Source organism: Ranitomeya imitator, chromosome 2 (assembly GCF_032444005.1).
Source record: "Ranitomeya imitator isolate aRanImi1 chromosome 2, aRanImi1.pri, whole genome shotgun sequence".
Classification (NCBI taxonomy): Eukaryota; Metazoa; Chordata; class Amphibia; order Anura; family Dendrobatidae; genus Ranitomeya; species Ranitomeya imitator.
This window is the reverse complement of record NC_091283.1, coordinates 299,254,877-299,277,073: the sequence shown is the minus strand read 5'-3', so window position 1 is coordinate 299,277,073 and position 22,197 is coordinate 299,254,877. Positions and strand designations below refer to the sequence as shown.

The 22,197-nt window shown below is 46.3% G+C and overlaps 1 protein-coding gene across 1 annotated transcript; it reads left to right on the top strand.

Annotated features, from left to right (window-relative positions):
• Positions 1-1,758: 1,758 nt before the first annotated feature.
• LOC138667865 (zinc finger protein 84-like) lies at positions 1,759-3,237 on the top strand (the record flags this gene model as incomplete). The annotated part of the gene is made up of 1 exon (XM_069755947.1): positions 1,759-3,237. A coding segment is annotated over one exon (1,479 nt), but the record flags the coding sequence as incomplete, so codon positions are not given.
• Between the last annotated feature and the right edge of the window lie 18,960 nt (positions 3,238-22,197).

Sequence of the window (22,197 nt, the reverse complement as noted above, 5' to 3'; positions counted from 1 at the left end):
TATCTGCATTAACTGTGTGCTCTGTTTCAGTCACAAATCTCTTCACAGTATGATGATCACTCTTAAGTTTTCGTGAAATATCTAATGTTTTCATACCTTGTCCAAGGCATTGCACTATTTGATGCTTTTCGGAAGCAGAGAGATTCTTAGTGGCTGGACAGAACCGGTGCCGCCCATAGCTTCTGGTTCTGATATCTCCTCCATTACCAGCGCCAACGGCAGCATGAATAAGGCAGCGCCTGTTGACAGAAATAGACATCTTAATAGCAGGTTCCAGAGGAGATAGGACACACTATTTCCTCTAAAATGACAAAATGTCAGAAAGCCAGAGTAGTAAAAATCCTCCAAAAGTGACTACATTTTGGACAGTGTAACCCTCAATGAATTGGTCTATAGGAGTAGTAACTATTTTGAATCCACAGGCAATTCCAGGTGATTAGCACTCAATGGATGTTAGAGAGTAAAAATTGCAAATATGCAATTTTATTACTCAGCACGTAGTGCCCAGATTGTGCTTCAGGACACACACCGTAAATTAAGTGGGTTCTTGTCACTGCAGCAATGTCAAATACATAGATGCTAAATATGGTTTGTGTCCACTGCAAGGCTCAGAAGTGAGGGGGAAATCTGACTTTGGGAGAGTGGATATTGCTGGATTGGTTTATGGAAGCAATGTTGCTTTTCAAGAGCCTTTGAGCCACTAAATAATGTGGAAACCTCTTTTTTTCCATTGGTAAGTGATGGACCTGAGTGGGGACTTGTTTTTTGTAAGATGAGTGGAACTTATTTTTGGTACTTTTTTCACCTACATAACATTTTGGTGGCTTTTTATTCCATATTTGTCAACAGCAGGAAAGAGTTTGGCACCACTGTGTCACCTTTACCTCAAAGAGATGAAATGAGGTTACACTAAATCATGAACGCCAGATAGCCTCCAAAAACACCGCTGTAGGTGCTCAATCCATATGGGAAAAAAAGCATGCAGGGAATCCATAATAAGCAAAGAAAATAATGGATGGCCCTCACCATTGCGGTTATTTCTTGCTTTATTAGATTCTGGGCGGCTGAGGCACGGGAGACATGTGCAAGGTACGGACTACAGCTGTTTTGCGCTCTAGTCCGTACCTTGCACATGTCTCCCGTGCCTGAGCCACACAGTATCTAATAAAGCAAGAAATAATCGCATTGGTGCGTGCCATCCATTATTTTCTTCGTTTATTGTGTATTCCGTATTTGTGAGTCAGAATGAACAAACAGTTGAACACCATGCTTCTTTTGTTCATGCTGTTTTCTATTAGACTGTGAACTGTCATTGTCTTGGTGAATAATTCAAAATTTTTTACAGAACGTGCCATTTTTCCTGACAGTTTAAGTAGAAATGTTAAAAAAAATATAAAATTTGAGGATATTTTATTCTAAAATAATAATTGTTTTTTTCTTGGTAGATGACTGTACCAAGAAATCAGAGGGACAGCTGACATCTTCAATTTTTAAATCAGATGATCTTGAGATCCAACAGGATACAATTAGAGTGAATGCCATTCTTCCAGATATACCATCATCCCTTCACAGCAAAGATCTGTCATCTGATCCTTTGAAACAGGTCTTGTCTTCTGATTCATTACCAACTACTAAAGCAAATCATAGTCACAAAATAAACATTAAAAAACAAATGACTTATAATTCAAAGAATCCATTATCATGTTCAGAATACGGAAATAGTTTTCCTCTCGAAAAGACTTTTCTTAAACATAAAAAATTCACACAGCAGAGAATAGATTTTCTTGTTCCAAGTGTGGGAAATGTTTTAACTGGATATCAGTTTTTGTTAAGCACCAGAGAACTCACACAGGGGAGAAGCCTTTTTCCTGTTCCGAATGTGGGAAATGTTTTAACCAAAAAGAGAATCTTGTTACACACCAAAGAACTCACACAGGAGAGAAGCCATTTTCCTGTTCAGAATGTGGGAAATGTTTTAATTGTAAATTAAGTTTGGTTACGCACCAGAGAACCCACACAGGGGAGAAGCCGTTTTCCTGTTCAGAATGTGGAAAATGTTTTATCCAGAAATCAGATTTGGTTAGGCACCAGAGAACCCACACAGGGGAGAAACCTTTTTCCTGTTTAGAATGTGGGAAATATTTTATCCAGAAATCATATTTGGTTAAGCACCAGAGAACTCACACAGGGGAGAAGCCTTTTTCCTGTTCAGAATGTGGGAAATGTTTCAACCAGAAATCAGATTTGGTTAGGCACCAGAAAACTCACACAGGGGAGAAGCCATTTTCATGTTCAGAATGTGGGAAATATTTTACACAGAAATCAAAACTTGTTTGTCACCAGAGAACGCACACAGGGGAGAAGCCTTTTTCCTGTTCCGAATGTGGGAAATGTTTTAACCAAAAAGAGAATCTTGTTACACACCAAAGAACTCACACAGGAGAGCAGCCATTTTCCTGTTCAGAATGTGGGAAATGTTTTAATTGTAAATTAAGTTTGGTTACGCACCAGAGAACCCACACAGGGGAGAAGCCGTTTTCCTGTATAGAATGTGGGAAATATTTTATCCAGAAATCATATTTGGTTAGGCACCAGAGAACCCACACAGGGGAGAAACCTTTTTCCTGTTTAGAATGTGGGAAATATTTTATCCAGAAATCATATTTGGTTAAGCACCAGAGAACTCACACAGGGGAGAAGCCTTTTTCATGTTCAGAATGTGGGAAATGTTTTAACCAAAAATCCGAATTGGTTAAGCACCAGAGAAATCACACAGGAGAGAGGCCTTTTTCCTGTTCAGAATGTGGGAAATGTTTTTCAAATAAATCAAATCTTATCACACATCAAAGAACTCACACAGGGGACAAGCCTTTTTCATGTTCAGAATGTGGGAAATATTTTAACCAGAAATCAGATTTGGTTAAGCACCAGAGAAGTCACACAGGAGAAAAGCCTTTTTCCTGTTCAGAATGTGGGAAATGTTTTACAAATAAATCAAATCTTCTCAAACATCAAAGAACTCACACAGGGGACAAGCCTTTTTCATATTCAGAATGTGGGAAATATTTTAACCAGAAATCAGATTTGGTTAAGCACCAGAGAACTCACACAGGGGAGAAGCCTTTTTCATGTTCAGAATGTGGGAAATATTTTAACCAGAAATCAGATTTGGTTAAGCACCAGAGAAGTCAGAAGTTCAGAATGTGGGAAATGTTTTACTCGAAAAGCGCATCTTGATCTTGATCACCACCAGAGAACTCACCCAGAGAAGGCTTTTTCAGGTCCTTAATGTGGGAAATGTTTTAAACGGAATTCAACTCTTAAAAAACATCAGAGAAGTCGAGCAGGGGAGAAGCCTTTTTCATGTTGTTATAGCAGGATCCATTTTATCCTGCTTGCCTCCATTTTGTGTAAGTGTTATTAACCCCTTTCTGCCATATGACGTACTATTCCGTCCATGTGGGGTGGGCCCTACTTCCCAAGGACGGAATAGTACGTCATGCCCTTTAATGCGACACTGCGACTTAAGTCGCAGTGATCGCATTAAAATTCCGACGCCATCTTACCTGTAGGAAGATGGTGTCGGCATCCTAGGGCCTGTCGCCGCCCCCCCAGCCTCCCGATCGCTGTGATTGGCTGCTCAATTCTGAGCAGCCAATCGCAGCCTTTCTCATTGTTTCAGCCAATCAATTTGGCTAAAACAGTGAGGTCCCAGCCTAGGATCGAGTACCCATGTACTCGATCCTAGGCCAGTGCCTGGCAATGCTAGGCATGGGCACAAACCCCCCCAGGATTGGCGCGATCGATGTGATCGTCGATCGCGCCAATCGCAGAGCACAGCGGCGGTGTTACCGCTCTGTGCCCTGCCTTCCTGCGCGCTCTGTCTCCGGATCCTTTCAGTCTGATTGGCGCGATCGATGTGATCGTCGATCGCGCCAATCACAGGGCCGGTCACCTGCCTGTCACCTGCTGGTGACCTGCCGGTGACCTGCCTATGATCGGAGCTGTGAGCTCCGATCATAGGCTGGTGCCTAGCAACACCGGCGTCACCAGGGCCTCCTCTGATTGGTGGGATCGATGTGATCATCGATCCCACCAATCACAGGTCACAGCAGCGGTGTGACCGCTCTGTGACCTGTCTCACCTGCCCCTGACCTGTGTAACTGCTCTGAAGGAATCCTCACACTTGGTGAGGATTCCTTCAGAGCGGTCACGCTGCGATATCCCCTCCTGTGCTGAGACTTGTGGTGCCACAGTAGCCTGTGACACCACAATTCTTGCTCAAGAAAAAAGAAAGAAAGAAGAGAGAAGAAAGAAGAGAGACTACAAACCGTAAGTGTTGATACCCCGATCCCGGCCCGATCTCTATTCATCCCCCCTTCTCCCATCCCCCCTTCTCCCATCCCCCTTCCTTGCGCCGTATCCGTGCCCAAATTTAGCAGCCGCCGAGCATTGATTGGTGATGCAGTTCACCTATCAACACTCGTGCTCACTTTTTTTTCCCCATCTCCGTGCGCTCCCCCAGCCGCTGCGTCTAATCCGTGCCTTTTTTTTTTCCCCATCCCCTTGCGCTCCCCCAGCCGCCGCGTCTAATCTGTGCCTTCCCTTTTCTTTTTTTTTTCCCCATCTCCGTGCGCTCCTCCAGCTGCTGCATCTAATCCATGCCTTTTCTTTTTTTTTTCCCCTTCCCCTTGCGCTCCCCCAGCCGCCGTGTCTAATCTGTGCCTTCTCTTTTTTTTTCCCATCTCCGTGCGCTCCCCCAGCCGCCGTGTCTAATCTGTGCCTTTTCTTTTTTTTTTCCCCCCATCCCCTTGCGCTCCTCCAGCCGCCGCGTCTAATCTGTGCCTTCCTTTTTCTTTTTTTTCCCATCTCCGTGCGCTCCCCCAGCCGCCGCGTCTAATCTATGCCTTTTCTTTTTTTTTTCCCTCCATCCCCTTGCGCTCCCCCAGCCACCGCGTCTAATCTGTGCCTTCCCTTTTCTTTTTTTTTTCCCATCTCCGTGCGCTCCTCCAGCCACTGCGTCTAATCTGTGCCTTTTCTATTTTTTTCCTCCATCCCCTTGCGCTCCCCCAGCCGCCGCATCTAATCTGTGCCTTCCCTTTTCTTTTTTTTTTTATTTCACATTTCCGTGCGCTCCTCCAGCCGCTGCGTCTAATCCGTGCCTTTTCTTTTCCCCCATCCCCTTGCGCTCCCCCAGCCGCCGCGTCTAATCTGTGCCTTCCCTTTTCTTTTTTTTTTCCCCCATCCCCTTGCGCTCCTCCAGCCGCCGCGTCTAATCTGTGCCTTCCCTTTTCACATCCCCGTTCGCACACCCAGCAGCCGCCGAACTCTGATAAGTGACACGGTTCACTTATCAGAGCTCTCGTGCCTGGCGTTTTTTCCACATCCCCGTTCGTACACCCAGCAGGCGCCGAAATTTGATAAGTCACGCGGTTCACTTATCAGAGCTAGGGCCTGCTGTTTTAGACTTTTCCTTTCACAGGTATTTTTTTTCTCCCCATTTGCTTTTTTTTTCCTTTAGCTTTTTCTTTTCAGAATAGTTTGCACCAAACACTATCCCCCCACACGTACACATAGTTACCAATAAAGTACACAAAAGCACCATACTCACAAAAAAATTTCCCGCTCGTCCCAACAGCGCTATTCAGCAGAGGAGGCATATGCTTTCCTTGCCTCCGACACTGATAGCGAGGGAGAGGATCCCACTTTTCTTTATTTTTCTGATTCTTCCTCATCCTCTTCATCCTCTTCCCCATCCTCTTCCCCCTCCTCATCTTCCTCCTACGGCCCTGCGGAACCGCCACGCAGACGCCGCAGGACAGAAGAAGTGCCCATCATTCATGAAGATGAGGCAGGGCCCACTCCTGAAGATGAACCAGCGCGCCCCTCTTCGGACCCCGTATGGACCTCGCCCCCCGAAAATTACGAGCCACTGATTCCTGATTTTGTGGCAGAATCAGGAATCAGGTTTGACACCACCGGCCTCACAGAAATAGACTTTTTCAAAGTCTTTTTCTCTGAGGATTTTGTTAACCTCATGGTGGAGCAAACTAATTTGTACGCTCGTCAATTTTTGGAGCAAAACACCGGTTCATCATATTCTAACTGGTCTCCTGTAGACGCAGTTGAAATGATGCAGTTTTGGGGCCTGATGCTTCATATGGGGCTCCTGAAGAAGCCAGAAATTCGGCAATATTGGAGTGTTGATATTTTATACAACACTCCAGTGTTCCGAATGGTCATGGTCCGAACGCGTTTTGAGGCCATCCATAAGTTCCTGCATTATTCCGATAATGCAGAGTGTCCCGCACGAGATGACCCCAACTTTGACCGTCTGTTCAAAGTTCGGCCTGTCATCGAACACTTCAACAAAAAGTTTGGTGAAGTGTACGTGCCCAAAAGGGACATCTGCGTGGATGAGTCCTTGGTTAATTTTAAGGGGCGGCTCAGATTCCGTCAATACCTGCCCAGCAAGAGGGCCAGGTACAGAATCAAACTCTGCAAGCTGTGTGAGAGTACCTCAGGGTACACCTACAGCTTTAGAGTCTACGAGGGGAAGGACAGCAGGATTAAACCGCCTGAGTGTCCCCCTGTCCTGGTAGTGAGTGGGAAAATAGTGTGGGATTTGGTGCACCCACTGCTGGATAAAGGTTATCACCTCTACACTGATAACTTTTATTCCAGCATCCCACTCTACAAATCCCTCTCTGCGCGAGGTACCGCAGCCAGAGGCCTCCCAAAGACGCTACTTGGGCAGATGCTCAGAAAAGGTGAGAGCAGAGCCCAATGTAGCGACCACCTGCTGGTGGTCAAGTACAAGGACAAGAGGGATGTCCTTCTCTTGACCACCATACACGGTGATCGCAGTGCCCTCAGCACTGTACGGGGTACCTCTACACAGGTCTGCAAACCGGACTGTGTACTGGGATACAACAAAAACATGGGGGGCGTTGATCTCTCCGATCAACTCCTCCAACCGTACAGTGCTTTGAGGAAGGCCAAGGTGTGGTACAAAAAGCTGTCCGTGCACATCGTACAAATGGCAATGCTCAACGCTTTCCTGCTGTCATGATGTGCACGCCACAGCGATACGTCGTACCTTCAGTTCCAGGAGGTAGTGGTTAAGGCCCTGTTATTTGGCACGAGGGAAGGAGAGGGCCCCAGTACTTCCGGAACTGAAGGTGCTCGTATCGTACCAGGTCAGCATTTCCCGGGGGAGGTCCCGCAAACTGGAAAAAGAGGTAAGTCGCAAAAAAGGTGCCAAGTGTGTTACAAAAGGGGACTACGCAAGGACACCATTTATCAATGCGACACCTGCCCCGAAAAACCTGGCCTGTGTATGAAGGATTGCTTCAAATTGTACCACACCTCCATGCACTACTAATTTACTTTACAGGAAACAGTAGATTAGTTCCAAAAAGGGGGCACATCTATGTAAGTTCATTGGGGGTCTGGTTTACAAAATTTCACTTGTGTTTTTTTTTTTACTGTTTGGGCTCATCAGGGGATCTGCAAACGGAACATGACGCCTGCAGACCATTCCATCAAAGTCTGCTCTCCAAAACGTCACCACATCCCTTCCGAGCCCCGACGTGTGCCCAAACAGTATTTTTTTCCCGCATGTGGGGTATCAGCGTACTCAGGACAAATTGGACAACAACTTTTGGTATCCAATTTCTCCTGTTACACTTGGGAAAATTAAAAATTGGGGACTAAATTATCATTTTTGTAGGAAAAAATAGGATATTTTATTTTCACGCCCGGGCGTTATAAATTTAAGTGAAACACTTGGGGGTTCGAAATTCTCACCACACACCTAGATAAGTTCCCAATTAGGTCTAGTTTCCAAAATGGGGTCACTTGTGGGGGATTTCTACTGTTCAGGCACATCAGGGGCTCTGCAAACGGAACATGATGTCCGCGTACCATTCCATCAAAGTCTGCTTTTCAAAACGTCACTACTTCCCTTCTGAGCCCCGAAGTGTACCCAAACAGTAGTTTTCTCCCACATGTGGGGTATCAGCGTACTCAGGACAAATTGGACAACAACTTTTGGGGTCCAATTTCTCCTGTTACACTTGGGAAAATTAAAAATTTGGGACTAAATGATAATTTTTGTGGGAAAAAGTAGGATTTTTTTTTCACGCCCGGGCGTTATAAACTTTCGTGAAGCACTTGGGGGATAAAAGTGCTCACGACACATCTAGATAAGTTCCTTAGGGGGTCTAGTTTCCAAAATGGGGTCACTTGTGGGGGTTTTCGACTGTTTAGGCACATCAGGGGCTCGCCAAACGCGACATGGCGTCCGATCTCAATTCCAGCCAATTTTAGATTGAAAATGTCAAACGGCGCTCCTTTCCTTCTGAGCCCTGCCGTGCGCCCAAAAAGTGGTTCCCCCTCACATTTGGGGTATCAGCGTACTCAGGACAAATTGGACAACAACTTTTGAGGTCCATTTCATCTTTTTACCCTTGGGAAATTAAAAAAATTATTGCTGAAAAATCATTTTTGTGACTAAAAAGTAAAATGTAAATTTTTTCCTTCCATGTTGCTTCTGCTCCTGTGAAACACCTGAAGGGTTAATCAACTTCTTGAATATGGTTTTGCATACATTGAGGGGTGCAGTTTTTAGAATGGTGTCACTTTTGGGTATTTTCGGCCATATAGACCCCTCAAAATGACTTCTAATGTGAGGTGGTCCCTAAAAAAATGGTTTTCTAAATTTTGTTGTAAAAATGAGAAATTGCTGGTCAAATTTTAACCCTTATAACTTTGTAGAAAAAAAAATGTTGTTTCCAAAATTGTGCTGATGTAAAGTAGACATGTGGGAAATGTTATTTATTAACTATATTGTGTCACATATCTCTCTGGTTTAACAGAATAAAAATTCAAAGTTGGAAAATTGCGAAATTTTCAAAATTTTCGCCAAATTTCCATTTTTTTTTTTACAAATAAACACAAGTTATATCGAAGAAATTTTACCACTATCATGAAGTACAATATGTTACAAGAAAACAATGTCAGAATCACCGGGATCCGTTGAAGCGTTCCAGAGTTATAACCTCATAAAGGGACAGTGGTCAGAATTGTAAAAATTGGCCCGGTCCATAACGTGCAAACCACCCTTGGGGGTAAAGGGGTTAAAGGTCAGATAAACACATTGTTATTCACTATTCTTCATTTTAGCTGTTATTGCAGATTGTAGCAGGGAATGTCCTTGGTAAAATAACGAATAATGTACTGTGTAAAAATATGTTTGCGAAACCATAGGGAGGCAAGGGAGTAATACACTCCGACGCTTAGCCCATAATATGGAGAATCCGCTTCCAACACAAGAATGCATAAAAAGTGTGTGTAAGCTTATTAAAATTAGAGATATTTCAGATACAGCCCTGGTGCATTGTGTCTTTTCTCTCCGGTGCCGTGACGTCATCTCTACGGTGGACTCATCAGAGAGTAGGTCGAGACCTGCGACAACAATTCTGGTGCCCGAACAGGGACCTGAGTGCTTCATCTGAGACCCGGCCGACTCCAGTAATGGACCAGGGGACTTCCCGGGACTAGTGGCATCACACAGCACTGGGGTGAGAATACTGATTATATTCTGCCTACGTCATTCCACTTGTGGACGGGTTTTCCCCTTCTTCTAGTCGACCAGGATCAGGTAAAATCACGGGCTTGCCCGGCTCAGGTACCCTTGAACCCAGATATTGACCCTCATTGTGTGGTTACTGATGACTCCACTGTTAGACTAAAATGATTGACCCCATGATCTTTGTGTGGTGTGCTTGTGGAGTGTTTGTTGTTTGTCTGTTAATATACCTGTGTTATCAATCTTGGAAGCAAGCTAATACAGTAACCTGTGAGTACAGTAAACCTATAGTTTAGGACTAAGGCAGGAGGACATAGCCTACTCTAGGTGAGGAGGAAAGGTCCGTCTGATAGTTTTCAGCCTGCATGTATAGGACTAACGCAGGATGACATAGCCTACTCTAGGTGAGAAGGAAAGGTCCGTCTGATAAGTTTTCAGCCTGCACGTATACTAGCAATAGAATTGGGAACCAAGTACAGGGTTCCATAGTGCTAGAGAATTAGTCCAGGGAAAGTAATCCCAGAAACAGGTTAGTGTGCTCTTGAAGGCAGGAGGCTTCCACCCCTCAGGGGAATTAGATTCAGGTAAATGGCATGACTTCATGAAAACCAGTCTCAAGTGGTACACGATCCAAAGTAGAGGACGGCACAGCTGATAGTGGAACTCCGACTTACCATGTTGCTAGTAGGTATCAGCCATGGTCTCCCACAGAACAAATGTCTTTGACTGCACAGCTGCCAGACATTAACCAACGACCTATGACTTTTGCCAGACAGTGTGGGGTGATACAGCACACTTACCAGGCAACCAGACAGGACATGCAACAGTTAGTGCGTTCAGCCCTGGGGGAAGCACCTTCTACCCGACTGACAGCTGAGACATTTAAAATGTACCAAGGGGGAAATGGTCCCCAAGGCGGAGAACCTAACAATGCCAAGTCAGGGTCTGACTTTGAGGCACTAGAAAAAGCCTGTAAGATGAGACAGGAGGAAGTATCGGTGCATTTGGAAGACTGTACAGGACCCGAAGGAGCTCCCCATTGATTATTTCTACAGGTTGCAACAACGATGGTCTGATATGGGTTATGGTGAAGATGATAGAACTGCGACACGTTTGTTAAGTCATGCATATATGCAAGGGATTGATAAGTATGTGAGAGAGAAGGTGATGGCAAGTAGACCAGATTGGAGATCCTGCCCCCCAGGCGATCTTGCTAAAATTGCACATGGAGTCAGTTTGCACTCGCAGAAGCAAAAGACTAAAGTTCACTTTCAGAGGAGTGGACCCTCACAGAGAAGTGAAGGACCCACTACGGGTCCTAGATTGTGTTACGGATGTAAGAAACCAGGACATTTTAGGAAAGATTGTCACACAAACCCATACCCAGATAAGGTTCCCACCCCTGGTACCCCCCAGACCGACGAAAAGGTAATTGTCCTCTAGTCACTCTACCTCCCACCCCCGACTGTACAGTACAGGTGAGCCTGCCAGGAGGAACTACAGCAGACTTTCAGGTTGACACGGGAGCTGACAACTCAGTTATCACGCTTTCAGACTGTCCATTACCCTTCCGTGACACCACCGACTTTGTCATGGCCACACCTTTCAATGCGCCGACCCAGACCTTGGGACTGACAGAACCCATTCCACTCTCCATTTGTGGGAAGACCATTCTGACTCAGTTAATGGTAGCCCCCAGGGGACAATGTAATTTGCTAGGTGCTGACGTTTTATGGAAACTACAGGCGGTTATTACTTACCATGATGACGGAACAGTGACTATGACCCCTCAACTTAAACCCAGTACCCTCTGCAAGATCATGGCCCTGGATGCAGCTGCAAGTACTGCAGAAAGTGATCCGCCCACTGCACCTGCCCTGGATCAACTCCCCACTGATCTGTGGGCAAAAGACAAAACTGATGTGGGAAAACTCAGTTCCTCCCATAATAGTCAAATTGAAACCAGGGGCAGCACTGCCCCTATTGCGTCAGTACCCTCTGAGTGCTGCTCAGGAGGCTGCAATAGACGCACAGTTACAAAAATTGCTGGAATCAGGGGCTGTTGTGCCTACACAGTCCGTTTGCAACACTCCCCTGTATCCAGTAAAGAAGAAGGTTAGGCCTGGGGAGCCGGTGAATTATAGAATGGTCCATGACCTCAGAGCAGTCAATGCCGCCACAGAACTGCTTGCTCCCTTGGTTCCTAACCCACACACATTGTTGGCACACATACCTGTTAATAGTATTTGTTTTTTAGTGATTGACTTAGCAAATGCCTTTTTCAGTGTTCCATTGCACCCAGATTGTCAGAATCTTTTTGCTTTTACCTTCCGCAACAAGCAGTATACTTGGACTGTCCTACCACAAGGAGCCCAGAATTCTCCTACTATTTTCTCACAGTGCATCGCACAAGTCCTACAAGGCTGGCATGTCAAAGGAGTAGTTCTCATTCAGTATGTTGATGACCTATTGCTGTGTGCTCCTTCTCGATCTCTTTGTAAGATGGCCACGATCTCTTTACTCTTTTTTCTTTATGAACAGGGGTGCAAAGTATCCAAAAAAAAATTACAGTTTTGCTTAAGTACTGTTGTGTTTTTAGGACATTGTCTCTCTCCAGGGAAAAAGCACCTCACCCCTGAGCGAAAACAGGCTATCATGGACATGCAGCCACAACGGAATTTGCAGGGCCTCCGTGTGTTTCTAGGACTAACTTCCTACTGTCGTCCATGATTCGTTCTGCCTCCATCTTAATGCAACCTCTATATGACTGTATGCAACCTGTCCCCTTCTGCCTTACACCAGAGGCACTTGACTGTTTGTACTCTCTGAAATTATGCATTGTTTCCTCTCCAGCTTTGGGCATCCCCAATTATGCCTTTCCCTTTAACCTCTATCTTCATGAAAATGCAGGACATGCTACGGGTGTGCTGACTCAGCTTCATGGAGACAAACAGAGACCTGTTGCTTATTACAGCGGCCACCTGGATACAGTGGCAAGAGGATGTCCCTCTTGTGTTCGGGCTGTGTTGTCTGTCCAGCTGTTGCTACACAAGTCTTCAGAGATTGTTTTGGATCACCCACTGACGGTCCATACCCCACATGATGTACATAGTATCCTTAACCAAGTACAACCTAGCCACCTGTCCATGGCCAGACAGCTGCGACTTCAGTGTGCTATTCTCATGCCTACTAATGTGACTTTGAAAAGGTGCACTGTCCTAAACCCCACTACTCTTCTCCCAGTTCCTATGGATCCAAATGGGGGAGGGGTAGGTGACATGGAAAAGGACACTCTTTTTCTTTCTAGAATGGATCCAGAGGAACAAGATCAGGTTTCCAAACCACATGATTGTCTAGAATTGATGTCTCAGGAAACAGCTGGTCTCCCTACTGTCTCTAGTGTGCCCATACCTAATGCTGATTTTGAGCTTTTTGAAGATGGATCCCGTCACCAAGATGACCAAGGACGCTTCTGTACCGGATATGCTGTGGTCTCAGAACATGAGGTAATCAAGGCAGAGTCAATGCCAGCTCATATGTCTGCACAAGAAGCAGAGCTCAAGGCGCTTACAGAAGCATGCAAAGCAGCAGAAGGTAAGACTGTAAATATCTACACTGATTCCAGGTATGCCTTTGGCATTGCACACAATTAAGGGCCAATCTGGAGAGCCAGAGCTTTCCTGACAGCAAATGGCCATCCCATTAAACATGCTGAGGCAGTCTAGCAACTTATGAATGCACTACAGCTTCCCACCAAGCAGGCATCATAAAGGTAAAGGCACATACCAAAGGCACTGATGGACAGACGAAGGGTAACGCACTGGCAGACCAGACTGCCAAGAAAGCAGCAAGCACTCCTGTAGCCTCTAAAGTACGTCACCTGGACACCCCACCATCTCCACTTGTGTCAAAAGACATCTTAGCCCGGTTACAAGAACAGGCAAGTAAGGAGGAGAAGGATAGGTGGCAAAAGATAGGAGCCTGCTCTGATAAAGTCACTGGACTATGGGGGAGGGGTGAAAAGGTCTGCCTACCACAGGCACTGTACCCAATGATGGCACACGGGAATGTGCACCACTCGAAGACGGCCATGTGTGACACCCTACAGAAACAATGGATTGCCCCCGGGTTTTCCACCTGCGCAGAAAGGCAGGTACAGAGCTGCATGATATGTGCCACACATAATCAGGGTAGGACAGTGAAAACTCCAAACACACTCTCCGGCCCCTTTACCCATTCCAGAGACTGCAGATTGATTATATTTAGTTGTCTAGGGTAGGGACGTATGAGTATGTGTTGGTCTGCATTGATTTATTTTCAGGTTGGCCAGAAGCCTACCCAGTTGCCAAAGCTACGGCTAAGACAACGGCAAAGAAACTGATGGCTGAGATCATATGCAGGTATGGAGTTCCTGAAGTCATTGAAAGCGATCGGGGTTCCCATTTTACTGGAGAGATCATGTCAGAGGTAATGGCAGCACTGGGGGTAAGTCAAGCATTGCATACTCCATACCATCCACAGAGCAGTGGAAAAGTGGAGAGACTAAATGGAACTCTTAAGCTTAAAATCCAGAAGGCAATGGCAGAGACTGATAAACCATGGACAGAATGCCTTCCTCTGGCTTTGTTTTCAGTAAGATATACCCCAAACAGGAAGACAGGACTGTCACCGTATGAGATTCTGTTTGGCAGGGGCCCCAATCTTGGATGTTTCTTTCCACAACAGTTGCAGCTCAAGTACCAAGACTTGACTAGCTATTTGCAGGCCTTACATGGACACCTTGCTAAAGTGCATTTAACTGTCTTCAGTTCTCTTCCAGACCCAGACAAGGTTCCTGGATACCATCCCTTGGAGCCAGGAGACTGGGTAGTGATAAAGCGGCACGTCCGGAAGAGCCTGGAACCAAGATTTGACGGACCATACCAAGTGCTCCTGACCACAGCCACAGCTGTCAAGCTCGAAGGAAAACCTAGTTGCATCCACGCATCACACTGCAAGCGAGTTAAAGAACCCAATAGCCGATAAAAGAGACAATGTTTTGGCTGGTTTCGATTTCCATGATATTATGCGTAATCGCATGGGACAGTCTGAATTCTCCAACATCCTTGAACAATAAGTTTGTGCAACATCACAGAAAACTGATAGATGACTTGTTGAGAAATTCCCAGCCCTTATCAGACTGTTGGATCTGTACGCATTTACCGACATCAACCACAAGTATTCCCTTCCTAGCTATCCTTGTGTCACCTGAGGAACTGTTTGCCTGGACTGTTTGTTCTGACACACTTGCCAACAACGCCACAAACAATGTTAAGTTATGGAGCACTACCGTCGGTATACCGATTGTAGGATGGGTAGGATACCCTTGGTGGCAAGGTAATCTCTCAGGAAGTAGTACACATCTACAATATTTGGCCTATAAGGGTGGGGCCTGGGTACCTAGGAATAAGACTGGACTAACTGATTTAGGGCAAGTTCCAACATATGGTTTGCAAATTAGTTTTGATGTGACTTCATACTCTACTGATGCTTTCAAACCAATACTGTTAGAAAGAATGATACATAATACGTCATGGAAATTTTCTAGTCTGTTTTTACAAGGTTCTAAAGATATCTGCGCTAGTGTTCCAGGTAATATACCTTGTAATGAGTCCTCTGGATATGTGCCAGGAACCCCCACTTGTGGGAATCCTGATGTAGGTTATTGTAGTCCTCTAGGACAGTGTCCACCTTGGTGCATGTTTCAGAATGTGTCTGCATTTATAGACTTAGTTCATAAATTGTTGCTGCAACATTCAGCCCTATGGGATTTGCCTGATGGTATGTTCTGGGTATGTGGCAACAATGCATATAAATGGCTACCAGTAGGGGTAACGGGCACCTGCACTGTGGGTTTCTTGACTCCGGCCACCTTTGTAATTCCAAACAAGCAATTAGGTACACAGGCAATACCTAAACATACGTTATATAAAAGCTCAGATAACTCATCCCGCCCTTCAGGGAGACCACACATAGTGCAAATGGGTATAGCCAATAAAATTGTCAGTTCTATTTTTATTTACCCTATGATTACACAAATGTGGGATAAATTGGTTAGGGCCACAGACTAGATGACCAAATTTGGGATATATTGGATATACTGAATACCACCATTGCTGTCCAAAATCAACTCATTATAGTAACCTACCAGCATACTATAGTATTACACTAACAGCAGCACAAGGTGGTATGTGTCAGGTTATTGGACCCGCTTGTTGTCATTATATAGATCCAAATAGTACTATAAAGATGAAGCTAAAGTTAAAAGATGTTCAAAGACTCGGAGACCAATATGACAAAGATAATGATTGCACTAAGGACAGCTGGTGGTCCGATACTTTCTCTTTCCTCAACCCAGCCAATTGGTTTAAGGGGATCAGGGGCTGGGTAGTTGGCATTTTACAAAGCTTATTGCATATTGCTGCGATTGTGCTTATTGCATATATAGTGTTCAAAATAGTTTTTAAGTGTATCTCTGTATTCACTGGGAAATTCTGCACTCACACAGCTGATGATGATATATACTAACAAATCCTACGGCCAGTACAGTTTATTAAGAATAGTGAATAAAATGGGGGAATTTGTTATAGCAGGATCCATTTTATCCTGCTTGCCTCCATTTTGTGTAAGTGTTATTAAAGGTCAGATAAACACGTTATTCACTATTCTTCATTTTAGCTGTTTCTGCAGATTGTAGCAGGGAATGTCCTTGGTAAAAAAACGAATAATGTACTGTGTAAAAATATGTTTGCGAAACCATAGGGAGGCAAGGGAGTAATACACTCCGACGCTTAGCCCATAATATGGAGAATCCGCTTCCAACACAAGAATGCATAAAAAGTGTGTGTAAGCTTAATAAAACTAGAGATACTTCAGATACAGCCCCGGTGCATTGTGTCTTATCTCTCCGGTGCCGTGACGTCATCTCTACGGTGGACTCATCAGAGAGTAGGTCGAGACCTGCGACAACACATGTTCAGAATGTTGGAAATGTTTTAACTGAAGATTGTATTTTCTTAAAGGGATTGTGCGCTACTATGGCAATCCTTTGTCATTCATCATGTCTGGCTTTGTTAAAATAAAAAAAATTCATACTTGCCTTCCGTGCTCATGCTGTTCCAGCGGTGTCTGCACTCGCATTCCCGGGGCTCATGAGGTTGTTGCATTACACAAGCCCTGCTCCCAATCAGCTCCGGCTTTACTTTCTCCGTCTTCGGACGTGTTGGAACATCAACAGGAAGCCTGGGCTGTGACTCCCCTTAGATTAAGTCTTGTTGTTCAATTTGTCCAAAGGTGAGAACAGTGACGCCTGTGCTAATTGGACGCAGGATTCATATGACATAACTACCGTATTTTTCAGATTATAAGACGCACTTTTTCCCCCCCAAATTTCTGGGGGAAATGGGGGGGTGTTTTATAATGCGGACGTACCTTACCGGCCGCCGTGGAGCAGGGTCCCTGGGTCGCTGCTGGAGGAGGCAAGAGTGTAGTATTGCTGCAGGCCGCAGGCTGGGATGAGGGGGTGTTCAGATGTGCGGTGCATCGCTGTGGGTGTTCAGCGGTGCGGGGGGCTCTGCTGACATTTTGTGAAAGCCTGGAGCCCCCGCAATTACATGCTTTCCTATGCAGTGGAGATCCCGAAATCTCCAATAGTTATATTAGTTTGCATGTGTACTGGCCCTACTTATATCATTTAACCTGTAATGATCATACCACAAGTGTTCCTGAAGCCAGAAATTGCCATATGTTATCTCTCAGGAGTACTCTAGATGAGTTTGCCAGCTTGATACAATGTTTGCAAAAGACCTACAGTCATCGGGGATGGATTTGAGATCTATGGATTCTCCCAATTATCCAAATATGCATATTTTGGAGTTTGCTTGGATTTGTATGCTAAATATCCTTTTTATTTAAGCTAATGTGTTTTTCCTGTAGGAGCCTAATCTCCTGCGCTCCAGAACATGTGTAACAAGTGCGCATCTCCAGTTCCACCTCGTGGACAATCTACGTTTGAACATACTCCAATTCTAAAAATAAAAATCCCTGTTGCAGTGAGGCAATCCAAACGCTTATAGTTGGTTAAAGCTTTTAAGTGTTCGATTTCCTACTAACTCAGGTGGGGAACCTCAGGCCCCAGGGCCATTTACGGCCCTCGATGACCTTTTATCAGGTCCCGAGCAGATTCTCAAGGACTGCATTCTTGGGCAGGGAGATGTATTTTGATTTTAACCAGCTAATTAATTTCTTGGTGTTAGCACATACATGCAGTATTTACTACTGAACATTGAAGAGCATGCAATTATTATTATTATTCATTTATATAGCACCATTGATTCCATGGTGCTGTACATGAGAAGGGGTTACATACAAGTTACAGATATCACTTACAGTAAACAAAATAACAATGACAGACTGATGCAGAGGGACAAGGAATCTGCCCTTGCGGGCTTACATTCTACAGGATTATCGGGAAGGCGACAGTAGGTTGAGGGTTGCAGGAGCTCCGGTGTTGGTGAGGCGGTAGCTTTGGTAGTGATGAGGAGGCAGCGGGGTCAGTGCAGGCTGTAGGCTTTCCTGAAGAGATGGGTTTTCAGGTGCCGTCTGAAGGATCCGAATGTGGTTGATAGTCGGACGTGTTGGGGCAAAGAATTCCAGAGGATGAAGGATATTCGGGAGAAGTCTTCGAGGCGGTTGGTTGAGGAGCGAATAAGTGTGGAGGAGAGAAGGTGGTCTTGCGAGGAACGGAAATTACGTGAGGGAAGATATCGTGAGATTAGTTCAGAGATATATGGAGGAGACAGGTTATGGATGGCTTTGTAGGTCAGTATTAGTAATTTGAACTGGATACGCTGAGGGAATGGGAGCCAGTGAAGAGATTTGCAGAGGGAGGAAGAAGAGGAGTAGCAAGGAGAGAGATGAATTAGTCGGGCAGCAGAGTTAAGGATGGACTGGAGAGGTGCAAGGGTGTTAGCAGGGAGACAGAAAAGGATGTTGCAATAGTCAAGGCGGGAGATGATGAGGGCGTGCACAAGCATTTTAGTAGATTGACGGTTGAGGAAAGGACGGATTCTGGAGATATTTTTGAGCTGGAGGCGACAGGAGGTGGAGAGACCTTGGATGTGCGGTTTGAAGGACAGGGCAGAGTCAAAGGTTACTCCGAGGCAGCGGACTTCCGGTATGGGGGAAAGCATGATATCATTGATTGCGATAGATAGGTCAGGTAAGGAAGATCTATGGGATGGAGGAAAGATGATGAGTTCAGATTTGTCCACATTGAGTTTGAGGAAGCAAGAGGAGAAGGAGGAGGATATGGCTGATAGGCACTCTGGGATTCTGGACAGCAGAGCGGTGACGTCTGGGCCAGAGAGGTAGATCTGAGTGTCATCAGCATAGAGGTGGTACTGGAATCCATGGGACTTTATGAGTTGTCCCAAGCCAAGTGTATAGATTGAGAAGAGTAGGGGTCCTAGAACAGAGCCTTGGGGGACTCCAACAGAGAGAGGGTGGGATAAGGAGGTAGTGTGGGAGTGGGAGACGCTGAATGTGCGGTTGGAAAGGTACGAGGAGATCCAGGATAGGGCGAGGTCTTTGATGCCAAAGGAGGAGAGGATCTGTAATAGGAGGCAGTGGTCAACTGTGTCGAAAGCAGAGGACAGGACTAGAAGGAGGAGTACAGAGTATTGTCCATTAGCTTTGGCGGTAAGTAGGTCGTTAGTGATTTTGGTCAGGGCGGTCTCAGTTGAGTGATGGGGCAGAAACCAGATTGTAGATTGTCAAAGCGCAAGTTAGATGAGAGGTGGGAGGAAAGTTCAGAGGGGACGTGCTGATTGTGGCATGTTTGAAAGCAAAAGGGAAGGTGCCAGAAGATAGTGATAGGTTGAAGAGGTGGGTTAGGGATGGGATAAGTGTGGGGGTGAGGTTGGGGAGGAGGTGGGATAGGATGGGGTCGAGCGCAGAGGTGGTGAGGTGCGATTTGGAGAGGAGACAATTAAGCCCCATTCAGTGATGTTGGATAGTGAGGTTATGGGGTTTGGGCATTGGTCAGGTATACAAAGGGGTTGTGGTGGTTGAACAATGAAGACTTGCCTTGTCTGGTCGATCTTGCCAGATGCAAGAGGAGTGAGGGCCCTGCTCACAAGATACAAGGGGAATGAGGGCCCTGCTCGCCAGATACAAGAGGAGTGAGGGCCCTGCTCGCCAGATACAAGAGGAGTGAGGGCCCTGCTCGCCAGATACCAAGAGGAGTGAGGACCCTGCTCACCAGATACAAGAGGAGTGAGGACCCTGCTCACAAGATACAAGGGGAGTGAGGGTCCTGCTCACCAGATACAAGGGGATCGCAAGCTTACAAACTAAGAGGAAAAAGGGAGACACGAGAGGTGGAGGGTAACAATTGCTTTCGTTGTTTGGACCAGCCATGGTTATCGGTTAGTCCATCACTTAATTTGGGAACTAAGGTTTTCTTTAGGTGTTTGTTGTAAATATTTTTTCTAATAAATGTATATATTAAGGCTTGTATGTTCACACCAGCAGTCCCTTATTATTTATACCCTCCTAGCACACAACTATCCCACTCACACAGAAAGCAGCAGTAGTCTGTCCAGCCTGGAGACCGAGTAAGACGGCAACCACCGTGATGGCATGTGAGAACAAGCAGACGGAGGAGTTCCGGCAATTTATCCAGGACCTGAAGGTCATCCTGAAAATCGCCATACATCTACTGGATAAGGCTATTTTCACACTAGCGTCGTGTGACGGACGTCGCAATGCGTCGTTTTGGAGAAAAAACGCATCCTGCAAAGTTGCCCGCAAGATGCGTTTTTTTTCTCCATAGACTTGCATTAGCGACGCATTGCCACACGTCGCATCCGTCGTGCGACGGATGCGTCGTGTTTTTGGCGGCCGCGACGCAGAAAACACATTCAATGTAACGTTTTTTTTGTGCGTCGGGTCCGCCATTTTCGGCCACGCATGCGTGGCCGAAACTCCGCCCTCTCCTCTCCAGGACTCACAATGGGCAGCAGATGCGTTGTAAAACTGCTTCCGCTGCCCACGTTTTGCTAATCAATCACACTGTCCGTCGGTACGTTGGGCCGATGGTTTGCGATGGCCCGTTCCGACGAACTAGTGTGAAAGTAGCCTAACTTGCTACACTCTGACTGACGGAAAACATTCTCTATAAAACATCTTCTAACCCCTCCCACTCCCAAACAATGGGCTAATCTCAACAGTATTAACTATATAATACCCAGTGCAGTGCAAACTGTGTCCCCATCTACTGTATGGTGTATGGGTCCCCTAGTGGACGGACCTCCCGTATTACCAGGGACGGCCATAGGCATAGCCTGTAGGAGAACCGAACATAAAATGCCAGCCATAGGGATAAAATATAACATCACTTTATCACACATATACAGAAAACTCAACAGCATTGTCACAGCCCCCGTTACCACAACAACTTCTACAACCCAGGCTCCCCCTTCAATTGAGTCCTGACCCCGCATGTTTCACAGCTGCTAGACAGCCAGTAACCATGCCGGGACTGCCTGCCATACACAGTAATGTCGTAGGCACTACGCACAAACGCACGGCTCTGCTCCGTACACCTTGTACACACACGGCTCTGCTCCATACACCTCGTACACACGGCTCTGCTCCATACACCTCGTACACACAAGGCTCTGCTGCATACACCTCGTACACGCACGGATCTGCTCCATACACCTCGTACACACGGCTCTGCTCCGTACACCTCGTACACACATGGCTCTGCTCCATACACCTCGTACACGCACGGATCTGCTCCATACACCTCGTACACACACGGCTCTGCTGCATACACCTCGTAAACACACGGCTGTGCTCCATACACATCGTACACATGGCTCCGCGCCATACACCACGTACACGCACGGCTCCGCTCTATACACCTCGTACACACGTGGGTCCGCTCCGTACAACTCGTACACACACTGCTCCGCTCCATACACCTCGTACACACACGGCTCTGATCCGTACACCTCGTACATGCGGCTCTGCTCTGTACACCTCGTAGACACGCGGCTCTGCTCCGTACACCTCGTACAGACGCGGCTCTGCTCCGTACAGACACACAACTCCGCTCCATACACATTGCTCACTCTGCTTCGCTCTGTACACCTCGTACACACACGGCTCCGCTCCGTACACCTCGTACACACACGGCTCCGCTTCGTACACCTCGTACACACACGGCTCCGCTCCGTACACACACGGCTCCGCTTCGTACACCTCGTACACACACGGCTCCGCTCTGTACACCTCGTACACACGGCTCCCCTCCGTACACCTCGTACACACACGGCTCCGCTCCGTACACCTCGTACACACGGCTCCGCTCCGTACACCTCGTACACACACGGCTCCGCTCCGTACACCTCGTATACACACGGCTCCGCTTCGTACACCTCGTACACACACGGCTCCGCTCCGTACACCTCGCACACACACGGCTCCGCTCCGTACACCTCGTACACACACGGCTCCGCTCCGTACACACACGGCTCCGCTCCGTACACCTCGTACAC